The sequence below is a fragment of the Ochotona curzoniae genome, unplaced genomic scaffold (genome assembly GCF_017591425.1).
Source record: "Ochotona curzoniae isolate NIBS_2020 unplaced genomic scaffold, NIBS_Ocur_1.0 scaffold_4701, whole genome shotgun sequence".
NCBI lineage: Eukaryota > Metazoa > Chordata > Mammalia > Lagomorpha > Ochotonidae > Ochotona > Ochotona curzoniae.
This window is the reverse complement of record NW_024467122.1, coordinates 17,105,786-17,124,092: the sequence shown is the minus strand read 5'-3', so window position 1 is coordinate 17,124,092 and position 18,307 is coordinate 17,105,786. Positions and strand designations below refer to the sequence as shown.

General features: G+C 42.7%; 1 protein-coding gene across 2 annotated transcripts; it reads right to left on the bottom strand.

Moving 5' to 3' along the window:
• Positions 1-1,563: 1,563 nt before the first annotated feature.
• CNIH1 (cornichon family AMPA receptor auxiliary protein 1) lies at positions 1,564-17,736 on the bottom strand. Of its 2 annotated transcripts, XM_040968777.1 has the most exons (6): positions 17,556-17,689; positions 13,710-13,778; positions 13,422-13,469; positions 10,034-10,146; positions 7,824-7,967; positions 1,564-6,003 (listed from the first exon to the last, which is right to left on the bottom strand). In XM_040968777.1, the coding sequence occupies exons 1-6, from the start codon at positions 17,634-17,636 to the stop codon at positions 5,976-5,978; spliced, it is 483 nt and encodes a 160-aa protein (XP_040824711.1). In that variant the 5' UTR covers positions 17,637-17,689; the 3' UTR covers positions 1,564-5,975. The 2 variants fall into 2 exon arrangements, with proteins under 2 accessions (XP_040824711.1, XP_040824712.1); XM_040968778.1 differs by lacking the exon at positions 13,422-13,469 and having other exon boundaries at positions 17,556-17,736.
• Positions 17,737-18,307: the final 571 nt, after the last annotated feature.

Here is an 18,307-nt window from a genome sequence, read left to right as displayed (position 1 = left end):
CCACTGTTCCTCCCCAGATTTCCTTAACTGCTTTTCTACTTCATGGACTAAGGGAAAAATTGAGGCATCCCATGAGTCTGGTAGTCACTTCCCTCCCAAGGCTGCATGGGTCTTAACAGCTGTTTATCCAACATCTGCTGGGACATTCCTGAGATGAGGCCTCCTTGACTCTAGACAGCTGCTCCGTCTTTACAGCATTCATTTTTCCACCTAGGGAGTTCCATGGAGAGATCTGAATCTCTCTTCCACATTTATTTATAAAGAACTCAGTTACAGGGTAATATTTCTGATTCTCTCCCCCTGCCCACACTCTACTATTGAATTTATCTTTTTGCCAACCACTGGTTTATTCCCAAAGTGGACGCAGCAGCTGGGGCTGGGCCAGACTGAAGGTAGAAGCCAGAAGCTTCAACTGGTCTCCCACATGGCACTTGGGCCACCTTCCACTGCATTCTGACACATCAGCAAGAAGCTGGATGGGAAATGAAAGAGTTAGGACATAGTTTGGAGCCCATGGCATTGCAGGTAGCTGTGATACATTCCAGGGCATATTCCTTTTTGTCTTCAGGTAGAGGTTTGAGCCATCTGAAGCAATCATCTAGCTACAGATCATAATCCTGCAAGTCACAGGCCCTTGTCTTAGCAAAGCAGTACTTCAGGCAAGGGATCTTCTGCTGGTCTTCACTGACAGGTCATATGGCTACTTCTGTCACTGCAGCCTTAGACACTACCACAGAGGACAGAGTGGCAACACATCAAAATCAAGTTAATAAATCACAGAGGACTGAAAGTCTTGCTTTGTCCCACAACCTTCTTGCTGCTGCTGAACTACTTGAATTTCACTAGGGAATGCTCCAGAACAACTGTGAATGCTGTCAGGAAACCTGAGCACACTAGAGATACCACAGAAAATCCAGTTAACACCTGTACACATGCACTGCTTCTGGAACTGAAGAGTATGAGACTGATAAGGCTGGCAGGTGAATCACCACCAGTTCAAAATGCTGAACCTAGGGCTTTCTTACCTGATAACAAATACCAAGAGCTAAAGCAAGAGGGATGGGCTGAATTCATGATTCCAGTATTGCAACTAAATAAACTAAAGTCACAATATTCTATTAGAGAGCCACTGAAATTGACATTGGCAAATCCTAACTTTCTCCAAATATGTAGCTTATTCATAAACATTTAGGAAAATGGATTAATCAAATCTTGTGATCATCAAATTTTCAAAGTGCAAGCACCTCTTAATTTCCATTCCAAGTGGTAATTAAGCTTTTGACATTTAAAATACCTGATCGAACTCCTTACATTAACAGTAATAAGGGAAAACATTTCTGAAATTGTATAGCTAAGTTTAACAACATGCAATCCCAATGTTATAGTGGAAGCATTATATTTTTTTTTTGGCCTATCCTCTGATACCCCACAGACTAATGCCAGGAGCGTGGGAGACGCTGGGGGTAAGTACCACATTCTCATCATACACAAATCAGTTGCCTGCATTTGACACTGAATTAACACCAAGACTCAACCATTATCCATAAACTACACAAGAAAATATTTGTGACAATTTTTATTAAATATACAAAAGCAAAATAAGCAAGCTCTAAGGACTAAGATAGGGCTACTCAACAGCATTTCTTTGGACAGTGGAACAGCACCATAAGGTTAACTTAAGATTTTAACAAGCAATGAGCACAAAAGCAGCCAACTACATTTTACATTTCTCTTAAAGGTCTACCCTAGTCACTGAGCTAAGATATTTCTTCTCCAAAAAATTGTAAACATGGTAACCAAAGAAATCTAAATACTTAGAAAAAGCAATGTACACTGAAATTAGCATATGAGAGATGCAATTCATTCTGAAGCATGTCAAGAGGTTCTCCACATCTACAAACATGCATCAATGCAGGACAAAAATCTTCAACCCCGCGTCTTCCATGGTTAAAGCTACTTCCTGGAAACTAGCATCACACGCAGTAGTTATTTACTGCTATTAGACATTTAGCCTTACAGCTCTGAATGAGTTTAGTCAACGTGAAATTGCTGTTAAGGAAGATAGTCAATAAATACAGAAATAGAACCTCATTTGTCCTTATGGCTTCTCTTTGGAGGACTTGTTCAGAACCATCTTCTAAGCTCTAGTATCAGGATCAGAAACTGACTAGCTGCTGGTCTGGCTCCAAATCATGACTGGTTTCAACAAAGGAAATGAAAATTATTTATTTGAGACTGACATTGTTTTCAGCAAGGACAAACACAGGTACTTTCATGAACAATGCTAGACAAAAAGGCATCAGTACTTTTTCACTGCCCTCTAAAAATGTTTTAAAATATTTTTGCCATCAAAACTTCTGATTTACAATTCTACTGCCAACTGATTATTGAAAGATTCACATTTGTGGATGCAAAATGATACAAATAAGCCAGTCCAGATTAACATGATTCTTAAATATACATCATTAACCACAATTCAAAAGAAAGCTCTGCCATGTAAGGTACAAGACATCAGAAGCTATTCCATGCACCATGGCAATGATACCCCATGATTGCTATTCCTAAACATGTAATTTGATCAACAGACAGATAGAGCTCTATCTTTTTTCCATGCAAGTATCTGACATATTTTGACATGATGCTAATTTGGAGACACAGGAGAACTTTAGGAGAGATGTTTGCATGAGTGCTGCTGTAGCTGGCCAATAGCAGGCAGGCTTTAAGAGACACGTGATGTACACGGCCACAAACCCTGCTGATGTGAAAGATCGCCATCCACGACTCTGAACATAATCGGTCTGGCCATACACATTCACAGATGATTCACAAACGTTCAAAACATCAGAAGACGACTGTGGTCAGTTCCTCTCACTTCCCCTTCCTATGACAAATAATACAAACTTCAAACAAACTAGCAATTTGTCTACAAGCCTGGGATCAAACTCTCCCCTAACTAGGAATGGCAAGGGGGGAAAGCCAGTTCAGCACTATGAAAAGCACCAAACAGCATTAGATACTTTTCCTACTCCACAGCTCTGGGTACACAACAGGAGTGTCCAAGGCCCATGTGTCGTTGGAGGCTTGGTTCCAAAGCTTTATGCTGATAACGGGCTAATAGATTAAAGGAGATTGAATGCAGTTGGCCTATAGGAAGGTGGCCCTTGAAAGGAGAAAAGATTTCACTAAAATACTACAGTGGAGCCCCTAGAGGCCCCTAAGGAGGACAAGCAGGCTCTTGGCTGCTTTCCAGCTCACACATGATGCTTCCTCCAGCCACCAACCTCATCAGACCCTGGACCAACAGGGCACCCTATCTTGAACTGTGAACCATCAAATCTGTGAGCCTAAGCAACTTTCTTTCTCTGTACAAAGCTTCTCGGATACTTGCTTCAGGACAAAAAACCAACACAAACTCCTTAATGGTAAATGGGCATATCACCATGATACAATATTATACTCAAAAGAAGTGAGAAGTGCTAAATGACATTTACTATCTATCTTGTTGCTATCTATCTTGGTATAGATATAACCAATGTTATACTAGATACAAAAAAATGGGCAAAAATGAAGACAGTTGTTTCAGAAGCTCTTATCAAGAGAAGCACATAATATCCACAAGTGATCAGGAGAAAAAGACAACAGTACCTCAATAAACAACTGTTGCTGCACATGGAACCTCTCAGAGAAGCTGAGAATTACAGATGCAGACCATGACTCAGTTGAATCTCCTGCAGGTGTGGCAGAGAGGTTGGACCTCCTGGAACAAGACTGATGGGTGTAACAAATTCAAAAAGGAGAAGAGCTAACAGGTATTGCTGGAAGATAGTGTCTCCTTTCTGTTTTAGTAACATAATTTCATAACACACTGGGAGAGATAAGATAAAATCAATCACTTCTAATCACATGCCTAGGAACTAACAACATTCCACTGCCACCTTTGAGGAATTGGCTGAGGACCACATTGAATTTTGGAAGCATGAAAATCTGCCTTCCAACCAGTAAGACTTGCATGAATCATGGGGAATATTCTGGAATAGGCTATTACAATGATGCCTGCTAAAATTTATAAAAGCAAACTGGAATTTCCTAAGAAAATGAGGAATATTACTTGGGAGAGGGACACTACAGTAAGAGCCCGAGGAACCTATGTGTAATATAGAAGACGTGGCCAGGACTGCTGTTCCCAAGTACTTTGTGAACAGGAAAGAAAAATGAGGAAGTGGGTACCCATATGACCCAGGAGCAGGGAGGAGAGGGGGCAGACTAGAAACCAAAATGACTCAAAGCAGAAATCCTTAGTGCATAGCAGTGCTCAATGTGTAACTGACAGCAGGAACAACGAGTGGCTGGCCAAACTGCCCAGGCGGCTCTCCAGACGGTGAGACACAGGGACTTCAGAGCTCTCCCTGTGGTGAAATGCCACGACTCTTCTAGTTCTACATCCTCCTCTTCAACGTATCATCCCAATTACTTGATCCCTATTGAAAACAGCTACTCTCCCCAGGGTGGAGATGTGTAATTCCTACAGCACTTTCTTTGCCAGAACAGAATTAAACACAGGAAGAGGTCCCCAAGCACACCCATCAGCTCCGAGGATCATCATGGGGAGTTCCTGTACATCGATTTCCCTTCTCTGATACTCTGTTGAAGAAACTTTGGAAGCACACACACTGTCTTCAGTCACCTTAACTTCTTCATCCCAAAGAAAGCACGAACATGCTTACCATAACCTGTAAAATACAACTTATCTGCCTTACAAGCAGTAGAAAAATTCCAATTTACTAATTCCTTTTCCTTAAAAACAGCCGTTTCAGACAAAAAATTCGTGACACATTTTCAATGCCTTAATGCTTTTCAGCTGGTTAAGAGAAAGATGACATCTATGCTTTCATCACTGATGAACCTCACCAGACAGTAGGCGAAAGGAAGAAACTTGGGCCATCTGAAACCGTTTTTAGGTTGGGCATGGTGTTTTCAAGAAAAACTACAATATAATACTCCACAGTTTTGTTTTTTCTAACGACAATAACATGTCTTTATTACAGATTTAAGTAAATTTAAGTAGTTGCTACTTATAATCTTTAAAACAATGCGCTGAAAGTCTTAATTTCAGAATTTTATTGTATTGCACTAAAGGAACAGCGGGGTGGTTACAAAGCTTTGTCTCTCATTCCATTCTGAACAGCTAACATACTTGCAAATTCTTAAGAATACCTTTACCACCCGATTAGTACAGTAAGCATAACCAATTTCTTACTAATGTTTTACAAATAAAAACATTTAAATAGCTTTAAATGCATTCTTCAAAAATAATTCAGCATATATTTTTAATATCATGTTCACTTATGCTTAAGAATTAAAGCAAGTATATTACTCTGATGGAACTATGAGAAAATCTCTCATTCATGCAATAGACAGGGATAATACTCAAATCGAAGGGAAAAATATCCCACTCTTATTTTTGTAAATGTATCCATAATCATCTACATGATAGATGAGGAAACATGTCAAGTTTCCCACAAGTCCGATATACATTTTCACTTCATCAGAAGCACCTGATATCTACAGCTAATTTATAATCAAATTCATTTCAATAAAACCAAAATAAGCCCTACAAGTTCCTGTAATAAAGAAAAGTTTCAATGGACTAAGAACAGTCAGTAACTGACGCAATCAGTCAGAGAATTATAGCTGTTCCTTAAAGAGTGCAAGTTCAAACCTGTCGACACCAGAGGTAATCATTTCATATTAATTTATGCTTAATTCCATTTAATTCTGTATCCGGGTGTAACATATGAAAACAGTCTTTCCACAATCCAAAAATGTGGAAGCATTTTAAAAATAAGGAGTCATTTTTAAAGTAACTTATCAGCTTCCATAGGCTACTCTTGGAAACAGGATCTTGCTGGAAGGAATCCCTTCATATGGTGGCTTTTTGCATGCACTTAACTGGACCAATTCTTCCGTGTGTTGTTCTAAGAGCTCACCAACACATAGATCATGCTGTAAAGAAGAGAAGAACTGTTAAAATGTATACAAAACTTCCAAAGCCTGGCAACATGAGAAAGTTCAACCTACTTGACACTGCCAACTGGTAAGTGGGAGCATCCTATCACAGCACAGGTAGACAGATAGGCTCGCCAGTTAATTCAAATATGCATTCACAAACTTTTGCTCAGTACCTGAACTGTAGCAGTCCCCGTTCCCTTTACAATGTTAGCAAGCAGGCAGTACATACCTAGGATCTACCCCAAAGTTTCTGGGGACCAGGGCTCAGAGAGGCGATTCAAATGCCTCAGTGTGGTGCCTGGGGCAAAGACTCTAGCCAGGAGCAAGCATCTGTTGACAGCACTCCTTCCCACACCCCATTGCGCAAGGCCCCATGCCAGCTCTTGCCCAGGCATTGCCTCACTTAATAATGGCTGGCATTGCCATTATACCCATTTAACAAAAGGAAATGGGCAATCGAGGCACATTTCCACCAACAAAAAACCCTAAGCAATAGCAACAGAAAACCAGGTTAAGTCAGCAAAATAAAAGGCAGTGAGCTTAGGACTTGGGCTTCAACCACAAGGGCAATTCTATAGGAAGCGTGACGGAGGAAGGACGTGAGAGGAGACACAAGGCAAGGGGGGAGCAAACTTGTTGGACAGTTCTGAAACACTATCCAAGTGCTTCCAAATCCGACTGGCCATTTTCCCACGACTGCCCACCTTGTTTTATCATTCATTCATTTCTTTTCTTCCTTTCATCAAGTTTGAGAGTTCTATACACGTGTTACAGAAACTTGGAACCTTTCAGAATCTATTCACTATCTTTGTTTCATATACATGAAATACCTATAAAATTCTTTTTTACAGTGACAACCTCTAAATGCCTGAAAATGTCTTTCTTAAATCTCAATCATCTTTATGTACAATGGAAATATGTGTAACAAACAGAAATGTGAACAGAAGCCCAGCACATGATACTTGGCAGGCTTTCAGTGACAAAAAGCAAAGGTAATTGAAATTTCATTATCTCAAAAACTTCATCATATATAGCTAACGGTTTTACATTTTGAAAATGAACTGGAAAGCTCAAATAGCTTAAAGAACCATTCTGTTTCCACACTTAACCATGACCTTGTCCAGTTTCAACAAGCAGTCATTTTATGGCACAGACAATATACCAAGAGCAGAGGTAAAGAATGCCCCAAAGGGGGAATTCAGCATCACCCAGAGTCATTTCTGGCTGTCATGACTGGGGCAGGGCCACTACTGACAGGCCATCTGTAGAAATCAGGGTACTACAGAACCTTCTGGACAGCTTCTCACTACATTAGCAGCACCAGCGCTGAGAAAAGGTGACCACTACCTGATAACCCACTACTCAGGAAGGCAGAGTTCTTTCCTTCATTCAGCTCACACTAGTCAAGCAAACCAGAGAATAACAAAGCGCATAAAGTTTATGTAGAAGAGCGAGGGGAAAAACCAAGCACACCTCTAGAGAGGAACTGCAGCCCAGCAGAAACCCACAGCCCTATCTCCCCAGCACCGTCACCTATCCTTGGACAACAAGGACTGTCCTTTTCTGATTGTCTCTGAATGGTCAGCAAGCAACAGCCTAGATGCCAGCACTGCAAGGCACCAGTGGTCTGCTGGTTCAATCACCAGCACATGCTACATTCCATGGGACTTCGCTGGTGCGCCACTGCCAGTCACCACTTCTCAGGACACCACGTTGTCCTTCAACTGGGGCTCAAAGTTCAGGAATGAGGGCCAGAATGCCTACAAGTTCAGGAACACCAAAGCAAAATCATACTTTCATTTCTTTAAACTTACCCATATAAGTAGTAAAAAAATGATAGAAGATAAAAAGCTAATTTGCACCATCCTTCTTTCTGACAATATGCTAGAATATCTGCATTCATGATGGTTGTGGGGTCATAGAGTCCTGGTCCACTCATCACCGGTCTACTCATGTACCTGGAAGAAACGCAGGCTGTTAGTCACTGGGGAAGCGCAGCAGGCCTTCAGCCTGGGAGGGGGTTCTCCTCTCTGACATCAGCTGCCAGGAGAAACACACTGGCACTGTGAAAATTCCTGCCTTTCATCATCTTCATTTTACAAATAGCCCAAAAGGACAGATGACCAAGTCACTTAGCATTTTCAGAAATCCAAGAAAAAAAAATGAACTATAAGTATTTTTTTAAACTTTAACATAATATCAGACTCAAAGAAAGGATGTCAAGAGAGGCCATGGCCAGTAGGTTAAGTCTGTCTGTAGTACAAGCATCCCATACGGGCATGAGTTCCAGTCCAGGCTGCTCCCTTTCTGATCCAGCTCCATGCTGGTGTGCCTAGGAAAGTAGTGAAGATTGGCCCAAATGCTTGAGACCCTGGACCAGTGTGGGAAACCCAGAAGAACCTCCTGGCTCCCAGCTTCAGAATGGCTCAGTTCAGGCAGTTATGGCTATTTGGGGAGTGTACTGGCAGGTGGGTGTTTTATGTCTCTCTCCTCCTCTCTGTAAATCTGCCCCTCAAATAAAAATCAATAAATTTTTGGAGGGGAAAAAAGGTATCAGAATCCTTTACTTAGATATCCCAAATACAACCACTTACCATATCTGCTCACCTCTCTTTCTAACCATGAAAACACTTCTTTTTGAACCATTTCAGAGTCAATCAGAGACGTATCAATTTATTCCTAAATGTTATGTCAGTAAGCACCTCCTGAACTCAAGGGCCATGCGATTTTAACATGCCTAATTAAAACAAAAAGCTCTAACTCTACACAGGGTAGGTATAATTATCATGATAAAAGACAATCTTTACAAATAGCTAAATTTATTTCTATTCACAGGGTACACATGGAGAAAGAAATTAAACACATGCTGTGTATTTTTATATAAAGTTGAAAGACAGAAAACTCAGCTAAGCTGATAAGACGTCAGTGATCTTGGGAGGTATGGGAAGGGAAGGGCTACCCAGGAAGGTAAGGGCTACCCAGCAAGTCTCCTGGGACTGACGCTGCTGTATCGTCTCCGTCGTGACAGCGGCTACACAGGTGTAAACATCTATTAATGCTGATTAACCTACTCCCTTCAGACTTGTGCACGTTATTATATTTAAGTCAGACCTCATTTTCTTTTAAAAATCACTTTAGCAATAAAGTTCTATCTTTGGCAGGTATTAAAAGTTTTCTGTGTATCCATTTATTTATTTATTTATTTATTTATTTGAGATTTATCCATTTCTAAGTCAGATTTACAGAAAGAGACACAAACGAGGGGGGAGGGCTGGTGCAATGGCTCAAAAGACTAATCCTCCACTTGAGTGTCAGCATTCAATGCAGGTGCCAGTTAATGTCCTGCGGCCTGGGAAAACAGTCAAGGACGACCCAAAGCCTTGGGATCCTGCACCCGTGTTGGAGACCTGGAAGAAGCTCCTTGTTCCTGGCTTCAGACTGGCTCAGCTTCGGCTGTTGTGGTCATTTGGGGAGTGAGCCAGTAGATGGAAAATATTTCTGTTTCTCCGGCTTTTTGTAAATCTGCCTTTCCAAAATAAAAACAAATCTTTTAAAAAAAAGGAAAGAAAGAAACAGAGAAAGACACAGAAAAACCTTCCATTGCTGGTTCACTCCCTAGATGGATGCAATGGCAAGGGCTGGGCCAGGATCTTCATCCGGGTCTCCCATGTGGCAGGGAACCAAACACTTGGTGTACCTTTTGCTGCTTTCCCAGGCCAACAGCAGGGAGCTGGATAGAAAGTGGAGCAGCTATGACATAAACAAGCATCCACAATGAATGCCAGCATAACAGGTGGTAGCTCAATGCACTGCACCACAACATTTACCCCTGTTCATGAGACCTTTGCCTCTCTCTCCTCTTTTACTGTTATACCATGCCCTTCAAATAAGACAATCAATCTTTATAAAATAATAAACACCAACTAAGTTTCCATCTGCATTTAGGCAACTAGCACAACAACTGTAGTACAATTTAAACATTAATTAGAAAAAACGTTAAAAGTATATCCTCCAAAAGTATTACCTCCAAATATGGTATGCCAGGAGGGGCATATTGAGACCCAGTGTAAGCCATTCTGCTGCACAAAGAAACATGACACAGAAGAAAGCATGGATGAGGTACTCTGGCAGTACAAGCTGGAAGAGAAACACAGGCCGTCATGTGAACGCCACGGCAGTCAGCAGCAGCTACTCTGCTTCCCTAGGCAAACTCCCTCTTTCCTTAGAAACAGGAAGGAACAATGCCTCTGACTTCTAGTTCTTCATTTAACTTTTTACCAAAAGCAGGACTACGAGCAAACTGATGGAAAGATGCACCTTGTTGTAAAATAATTAAGGCTTAGAATTTAAAACTAACATCTTCAAAGCAACGGGTAGATTTACACAAAGTTACCACCCAGACTATTCAGCTAGTTACTAATAGGTTGGAATACTTTTTCATCCCACCACTCAATAATGACAAAAATATCAAAAAATGAGATATCTGATCACATGCAACAAAGCACACACACAAAAATCCAAAAAAACAAAACTCCCCTTTGGAAATCTTCGCGTTCGTGTTTTTAAAGCCTTTAACAGAAACCAGGAAAGCTACATAGACAGTATTTGGCAATGACATCACATTACCACAAGTCATTTCTCAATGGAAAGCATCAGCCAGTGATCTCAGCACAGTGAGGGAGGGGCACTAAGCACAAACGCCGACAGAGTGCCTTCTGCAATGTAGGAGGGAAAAGACCGGCTTCTTAACCATGACACTGGAATTGTGAAGGTCCCTGAGCTCTCATTCTTCCATGGCCTTTATTATTCTTATGTCATGTCTGCCAGCCAAACAACTAGGGATACAACTTCAAACCAGCAGACACGCAGAACTCAAAACCTTTCGGTAGGAGGCAGTGTTAAGTGAAGAAAAGCTGATTTAAGGGGGGAATAAAAGGCTTTTATAAAATGACCAAAAGTTCAAGCTCATTATCTTTTTTATTCCCAAGATTTCAGTCTAATCACCTTGTTAAAAATATCAAAACCCTTCATGACAAGTTTAACCAAAGAATCCTGAACAATTTACAGCCGTAAAGCCAGTTTCCCAAGTTTATTTCAGCCGAAGTTCAAATCACATGACTCAACTTCAGTAGATCCTCCCAAAGGGCAAACAGTGTCTGGAAAAATAATTACACTGCAGACTGAAGCCTATATTCTGTACACTCAAAGTAATTTTCCCAACTTAGACCTCTTCAACTTTATGGCAAATACTACTTTAGAGGAAATCCCAGTAAAAACCAACTAAACTATACCACCAACCAGATACTGTCTACAAAATCAAGCAACAAGATCAACTCTGCAGCTGTAAATGGAACCTTTGAACCAGCCTCTATGGAAGCTCAGTGACCACAACCAAGACCACTGAAGAAAAGTACACATTTCATTAGGGTTCCACTTGAACTGAAGTTTACATTACAGGGATTTCTTAAAGAAATAGGAAGCATACATAATTAAAACCAATGAAGTCAGTCAATCCAAATTGCTATGCAAAGAATTCATCTCATCCTGCCAGACTAGGGTTTAGAAAGGGAATAATTTTGTGATCAGCATCACTCACACTGCTCTTAAATGCTTATTTTTGTAAGAATTCTAACGTAAACTCACCAATTCTAATAGCCAACTACATCCAAATGTCCTCCCTTCTCAAAAACAAGCCCAGGGACAGGTCTTATGTAGTCCTCCCCACTCTTCAGGGATAGGCTGGCCCACTGGGTACCAACACAGTGATTCTACTTAGGAACTCAAGTTCACATACAAACCAGTATCCAGGAAAAAGACCTCATGCAAACGTGGCTGAAGTGGCAGCACTCAAGCATGCAAAATGCGACACTCTCCTGTTCAAGTTCACATTTTTAAAAATTAGAGCAGTTGTCTTCCCCCATACTTTGGCAGAACTGTCAAAACATACACTTCAATAGGGAAAACTGTCAGATGCCCTGCTGCTCAGCCAACGGTCGGCATCCTGGCCGGGGCAGTCCGAGCCACCACACCAGGGCTGTCCTTACCTCACAGCATCAGGAGGCTGGCACGCTCATCCCATCCAGAAAAGCCAGAAATCCAGCACTGCAACCAGGCTGCCTGGGTTCAGGGTCCAACGCTCTCTTAGCTGCAGAACCCTGAGCATCATGCTGGACCAGAGTGTCAGAGGCTCGCCATGCCATCCTCACGCTCTCCCACACTCAGAAGGAAAATATACCCACCTCTGAGGATTGGGTGCGAGAATGCTACCAAAAACAATCCAGGGAAACCACGCAGCCTCATGCCCAACAAAGGCCTCGTCTGACTGCAGTTACTATCCTCCTCATCAGTGAGTTATTAGCAATAAAGAGCCAAAGAGCACAGAACACTATTAATTCCAGAATAAAATCTCATTTCCTGGTAACAATTGATTTCAATAACTAAAAATCTAGATTTTTTTTTTTTTACAATGGCCACAGCTGCTAAGTTAATAGTTTTCATTGTACCTACATCAAATTTTTTCTAATAATTCTCAAAAAGCAAATCAGAAACTAACCCAGCATTTATTCTTACCTCAGAAGCAATTATTAAGTTGCAAACTCACCAAGTAAGACCCTGCCGGTGTGCTGAGCGCACCAGACTGCACAAATTTCTCTTACTTAAGTAATTTGTTTAAAAACAGAATTGCTCTATTCTCCTTGAAAATATATTTGCTGTTTTCTTCCTGTTTCTGATTTATTTATGAACTAAGGGACAATCTTCCCAAATCAAGTTAAAATAATAGAATAAATAACACCTTCAAGCAAATGGAGCCCCAAGATCACAACTTAGTATAAGACAGGTAGATCTGTCTGCCTGAGAAACTTAGGAGTCAACATACACTAGAAATAACTATGTGGACATTGAAGACAAATTTGCTTCCTATAAAATTCTGGCAGCCTAAGTCCACAAGTCAATTACCTCAAGATTCCAGAATCCCAAAGAGAGCCATCCACCTGAAAGGTTATGGGAAAGCATGAATTGAAGACCGCCTCTGGCAAAGAACGCAAACACCCAGAGACAAACCAAAGGGCGGCAAAGATGCCGCTTGCCCACCACCTAGCAACAAGTCACAACTCAACATTGAGCTCTACTGATGTCACTTCATGCTAACCAACTTTCAAACACTGTACCAAATAACTTAACACAGCAGTGCCTATGGCTATATTTTTAAAAAAGCATAAGCATTTAACAGCTTTCCCTACTGGACTGGGCCAGCAAGCAAACATTTGCATAAAAATATGGAATTTCATGAAATCATAAACCTCAACAGGCATGAACAGGCACACTGAACAGAATCACACAAATACAAATGCCCTACCCTCCCCATGAAATGAATGCGGCATCAAAGCGTTAAACTGAAAAGCAGTACACACCTTTAGTGCAATTTTGACTCTTTTAATCTTTTTGACCTTTTCAACTGTCTGGCCGACAACGTAGAAAGCAGATTGGAAGAATGTTAGTGTGACAGCTGACAAGATCACCAGCAGATTAATAACAAAATAGTCAAGCACGGCAGAAAAAAAAAGAACTTTTTAAAAAATTCTGCCTATTTCAAAAGTACAAGTATATCATACCATTGGGATTATCATTTTCACAATTATTTCAAGGTAAAAGCAAATACATTTTGAAATTCCAAAGATAAATCCTACATTGTAACTTACAGGATTCAGGGTATTACACTGGTCTATAGGATTCTTGTAATCGGTCTTCAGCTCATCAAATGCTATAATCTAAAATAAAATTACAACAGTTAGGACCGTCATAAAAAGTAGTAACAAACCTATCCCATCATCATTGAATCATTATTGAATCAAGTTAATATCTTAAAAAGTGAAACCAACATAACTGTAACCAATTTACAGTAAACTCAACACAAACTACTAGCAAGAACCACGGAAACCAGATTACAAGAAGTGAAAATACGGTTATGTCATCATCACTACATTTATCTGGAATACTGAAACAAAGACCTTCAATTTTCCATTTCTTCAATGCCATTCTCTTACATTTTCTATTTGGGATATTTTAACCCCCAACCTATACAATTATTTATCCAAAGTCCTCTTTATCCTAAAAAATCCCTCCTCCTACAGATCAACCACTCTTTTTTTTTTAATTTATTTATTTTTATTGCAAAGTCAGATATACAGAGAGAAGTAGAGACAGAGAGGAAGATGTTCCATCCGATGATTCACCCCCCAAGTGATCACAACGGCCGGTGCTGTGCCGATCCAAAGCCAGGATTCCTGCGGGTCTCCCATGCCAGTGCAGGGTCCCAAGGTCTTGGGCCATCCTCGACTGCTTTCCCAGGCCACAAGCAGGGAGCTGGATGGGAAGTGGAGCTGTCGGGATCAGAACCTGTGCCCATATGGGATCCCGTTGCATTCAAGGAGAGGACTTTAGCTGCTAGGCCACTACACTGGGCCCAGATCAACCACTCTTAGTGGGTTTTCCAAACTGCCTTGGACAAAAACAAGGGCATCCTCCTGCACCCCGGTAGGCGACAAGGGGCTACCTCTCCCTGCTGGACTTCCTAGTCCTGGAGCATAGCACTCTCCCTGTACCTAGGGGAGAAGGGCCAGGCTTCACTGTCTGGCCATGTCCTGCCCGGGCCACGGCCAGGAGACACCAGAGCCGGACTTCGGTTTGTTCCCGTGAGGTTCCACACACATCTCTTTCCAGGCATGTTTTTGTTCACTCTCTGCAAAACAATGCCTCTAACTTGACAGGTTACCAAAATACAGACCTTTGAAGTGAAAATGCACTCAGAATCAAAAACAAGGGACACACAAGGTATCAGGCGAAAAGCAGCAGCTGCCACTGACTCCCCTGGGAACACAGCACCGCCCCACGCTCACCCCGCTGGGGTGTAAATGGCAACACTACTCCGTACTGTCAGTAAACAGCATTTCCAGCTTGTAACAAACATGCTTATTTCCTTGCTAATATTCCCAGTTTGATTTAAAAAAAAAAAAAGAGGCAGCTCTAAATTTCTGTCATATTTATAAAATCCACCAGTCTGAGTTTTTGTCAAACTCCAAAAAAAAAAAAAAAAAAAAAGAAATGAAAATAATTATTCAATGTAATCTTAAGGAAAACCAAGATTTTTAGTCTATTCACTATTATGTCCCAGGACCTAAAACATAAAATCATGCCCAGAACATACCTGTCTTCAAAAACATTTAGTGGATGTGGAGGGGGGCTTTAAACAAGACTGGAGTTTCATTTGGGGGCTTTTTTTTTCCTTTTCTTTTTAGAAAGGACAGTATCCATTAAGAGATTTTCCTTTGCTAACAACCCCTAACACGAATAAAAGACAAAACCATAAATGTGAAACGAGAAGATGCTGACGTCTGATTACAGGGGAAATGATTAGCAATCTGCCATTACTGTCATTAGTTCCAATACAGTTTAGTCCCAAAGTTCAAGACAGGCACCAGAATCAAAATAAAACAATTACTTGCTACAACAAGATCCAACTTAAAAAGCAAAGTACAAAACTTATCTTTAAAACTATTCTTTCTATTGGGCATTTTCTACAGGTGACTAGCAGGAGCCTTTTGAGTTTGAGGCCGGGTGTGTTTCTGTTCGAGGGGCCTAAGCCCTCCTCCGAGACAGTGCAATTCAGATCTTTGCAGTGTGGCTGAGCAGAGATGCTCACAAGACCGTCCACAGAAATGGACAATACAGATAAATCCCTCAAGATGCCAAGGAAGGAACCAAGGAGATCTTAAAATCCAACACAGTTCTAAAGGGGACTTCTGCAGCTTTGGCTTTCAAATGACCCAGGCACTCAGGCACACAAGACAAGGAGATTTAACCAGATGATAATGTCGGCAAAAAAGCCCCTACCACAATCCGAGTCCTGGCTGCCTGTGAGTCAGACTCGGAAGCTTATACTTGAACTCTCAAAATGAAATCCTGAAATCTCATTGGGAAATAAAACCTCTCACTGCATGGAGGATACAAAATTTTAAATTACGTGTTTATTTAGAATTGTCTTGGAAGGAACTCTGAACTAATCGAGAGCACAACCTCTCCGCTAACCAAGCACCAAACCTGCACCAAGCTAAGGCACTTTTTTTTTAAAATTTTTTAACAGGGCTTCAAATTCTCTACTTCCCCTACTCACGCATTTCAAAGCTGAAGCTACCTTACTCACTTTTTAAATTAAAGTGCAGTTCAAGTTTTTCCATAAAAAGATCACAATGTGGTTCCCAAAGGCAAAAACGTGCCCTTCCAAGAAATCTCCCTATTGTCTGGCAAAGGGGGTGGGGCACTGAGTCAGCAGCAGGTGCCAGGAAGCTCCACACCACTGTGCATCAGAGGCCCATGAGAAGCCCGGATGGTTTCTGCGCCTCCCCTCTCCTCTTTGCCTCAACAGCCTCCCATGCTCTACAAGTTGCCAGTTTTAAGGCAACAGTCACTTCTGAAAGTTCCCCACCTAATGAAGCCAGCCCAGGATGTAAGGCACTCATCACAGGTCCTGGCAGTGCTTCCTAACAAATCCCGTTATGAAAATGCCATCATTCAAATGAAGCACGGCATTCTAGAAAGCACTGGAATATGGGGAGGACCGGAGGAAACTAAGAAAACTTTCCAAGGAAACCGACTGCCACAGGGCTCTCGGAACACCTCTCACTTCATGCCACAGAAATAGAAATCTGTATTGTTTTGTTTTAATTCTCTGGTAGAACCATCACAGAGAACGTAAGCCTGTTTCTTTAAGGGTCCACTGAAGATGTGTTTTTCACATCTTAGGGTGATCGGGTGGCGGGCTGGAACATGACGCAAGTAGGAGAAACAAAACTGCCCCGGGGCAACTTAAGGTTTCTCAGCATTTTCGAAACCTCATGAAAATGCCCTATAACTAAGACCAGGCGACCATAAATTACAGAGAGAGTGGCTCAGAGGCCAAATCGGCCGGCAGTCACAGCAAGGTTTAGGGGCAGAAAGCTGCGGGAGGCAGTCCGCTCTGCACCCAAGTTCACAAAAACAGATCCCCAGGCTGGGGAGAAAAAAAAAAAACAAAATGCAATTCTCTCAGAAAAAAAAAATCAAGTGCCGCAAAGTTCAGTTGCAAACGCCTCTGTAACTATCTCAACCTTGGCTGCACGCCTGCAGAAACCCTAAAAGGCAAATCCACCCAACTTCACGCCGAGTGCGGACACCCTTGGAGAGCCAGGGGCTGCGCGGGGCCCCCCGTGCCGGACCAGCGAGGCGCCGTCCCCGCAGAGCCCGGCGGGCAGGACCGCGGTCGCCCCACCCCGCCACGGAGGAGCAGCGGCGCGCGCGGCCTGCGCGTCCTCCGGGCGACCCCCGGGCCCTGGCTCGTTCTTCTCCCGCGACCTGCAGCCAAACCCCCCTGGGGACCCCCGGACGGTGCGGCGCGCGCGGCCTCCGCCCCATCCCGCGGTGCGCTGCCCACCGGCCCGGGGCGAGAAGAGGCTGAGCGGCCGCCTCGCCCGCCTCGCCACCCCCGCCGCCACCCCGGCCCCGCTACTCACGTGCCAGATGGCGAAGAAGATGAGCGCGGCGGTGAGCAGCAGCGCCAGCATGTAGCAGAAGGCCGCGAACGTGAACGCCATGGCCGGGCCGGAGGAGCTGGGAGCGGCGCCGGGGCCAGCGGAGAAAGGCGGCGCACAGCCCTCTGGGTAAAACCATTCACTTCCCCCCCGGCCGCCGCCACGACCGCCGCCGCGGTGCCCGCCTCCCAGCGCGCCTGCGCACCACGGCCGCCGCGCCGGCGCCCTCTCATGGCTGGAGGTGGCATCGCACTCATATTGGCTGCACAAAATCGGTGCTTTTCCTTGGTTTATTTTCTGAGTGAGTAACTTATTGAGCGTCCAGTTTTTCCCAGGTAACGTACCAAAACAAAAATCTGTCGAAACTAAAGATCCATGGGTACTCTCTCCATCCTTTTTTTTTTTTTTAAAGATTCATCTATTTGAAAGGCAGAGTGACTGGGAAACACAGAGATCTCCCATCCTCTTGGTCTTTCCCCAGCAGCTCCATCTGGGTCTCCCTCACAGATAGCCAGGATTTGGGTGGATTGAAAGCTGAGCGCTGGCGTCTTGAACCAGCGCTCTGACACAAGATGCCAGTGGCAACCAGATAAGGCCACAGCAGAGACCCAACCGTCCCTTCTATAATTTTTGGCTGTTTTATTTTTTTGTGTTGCTGGCTGCAACCCACTAAATGGATTGAACACCTATTAACTGTTACTGATGGAAGTGAAAATCACCAAAGACTTTTAAGT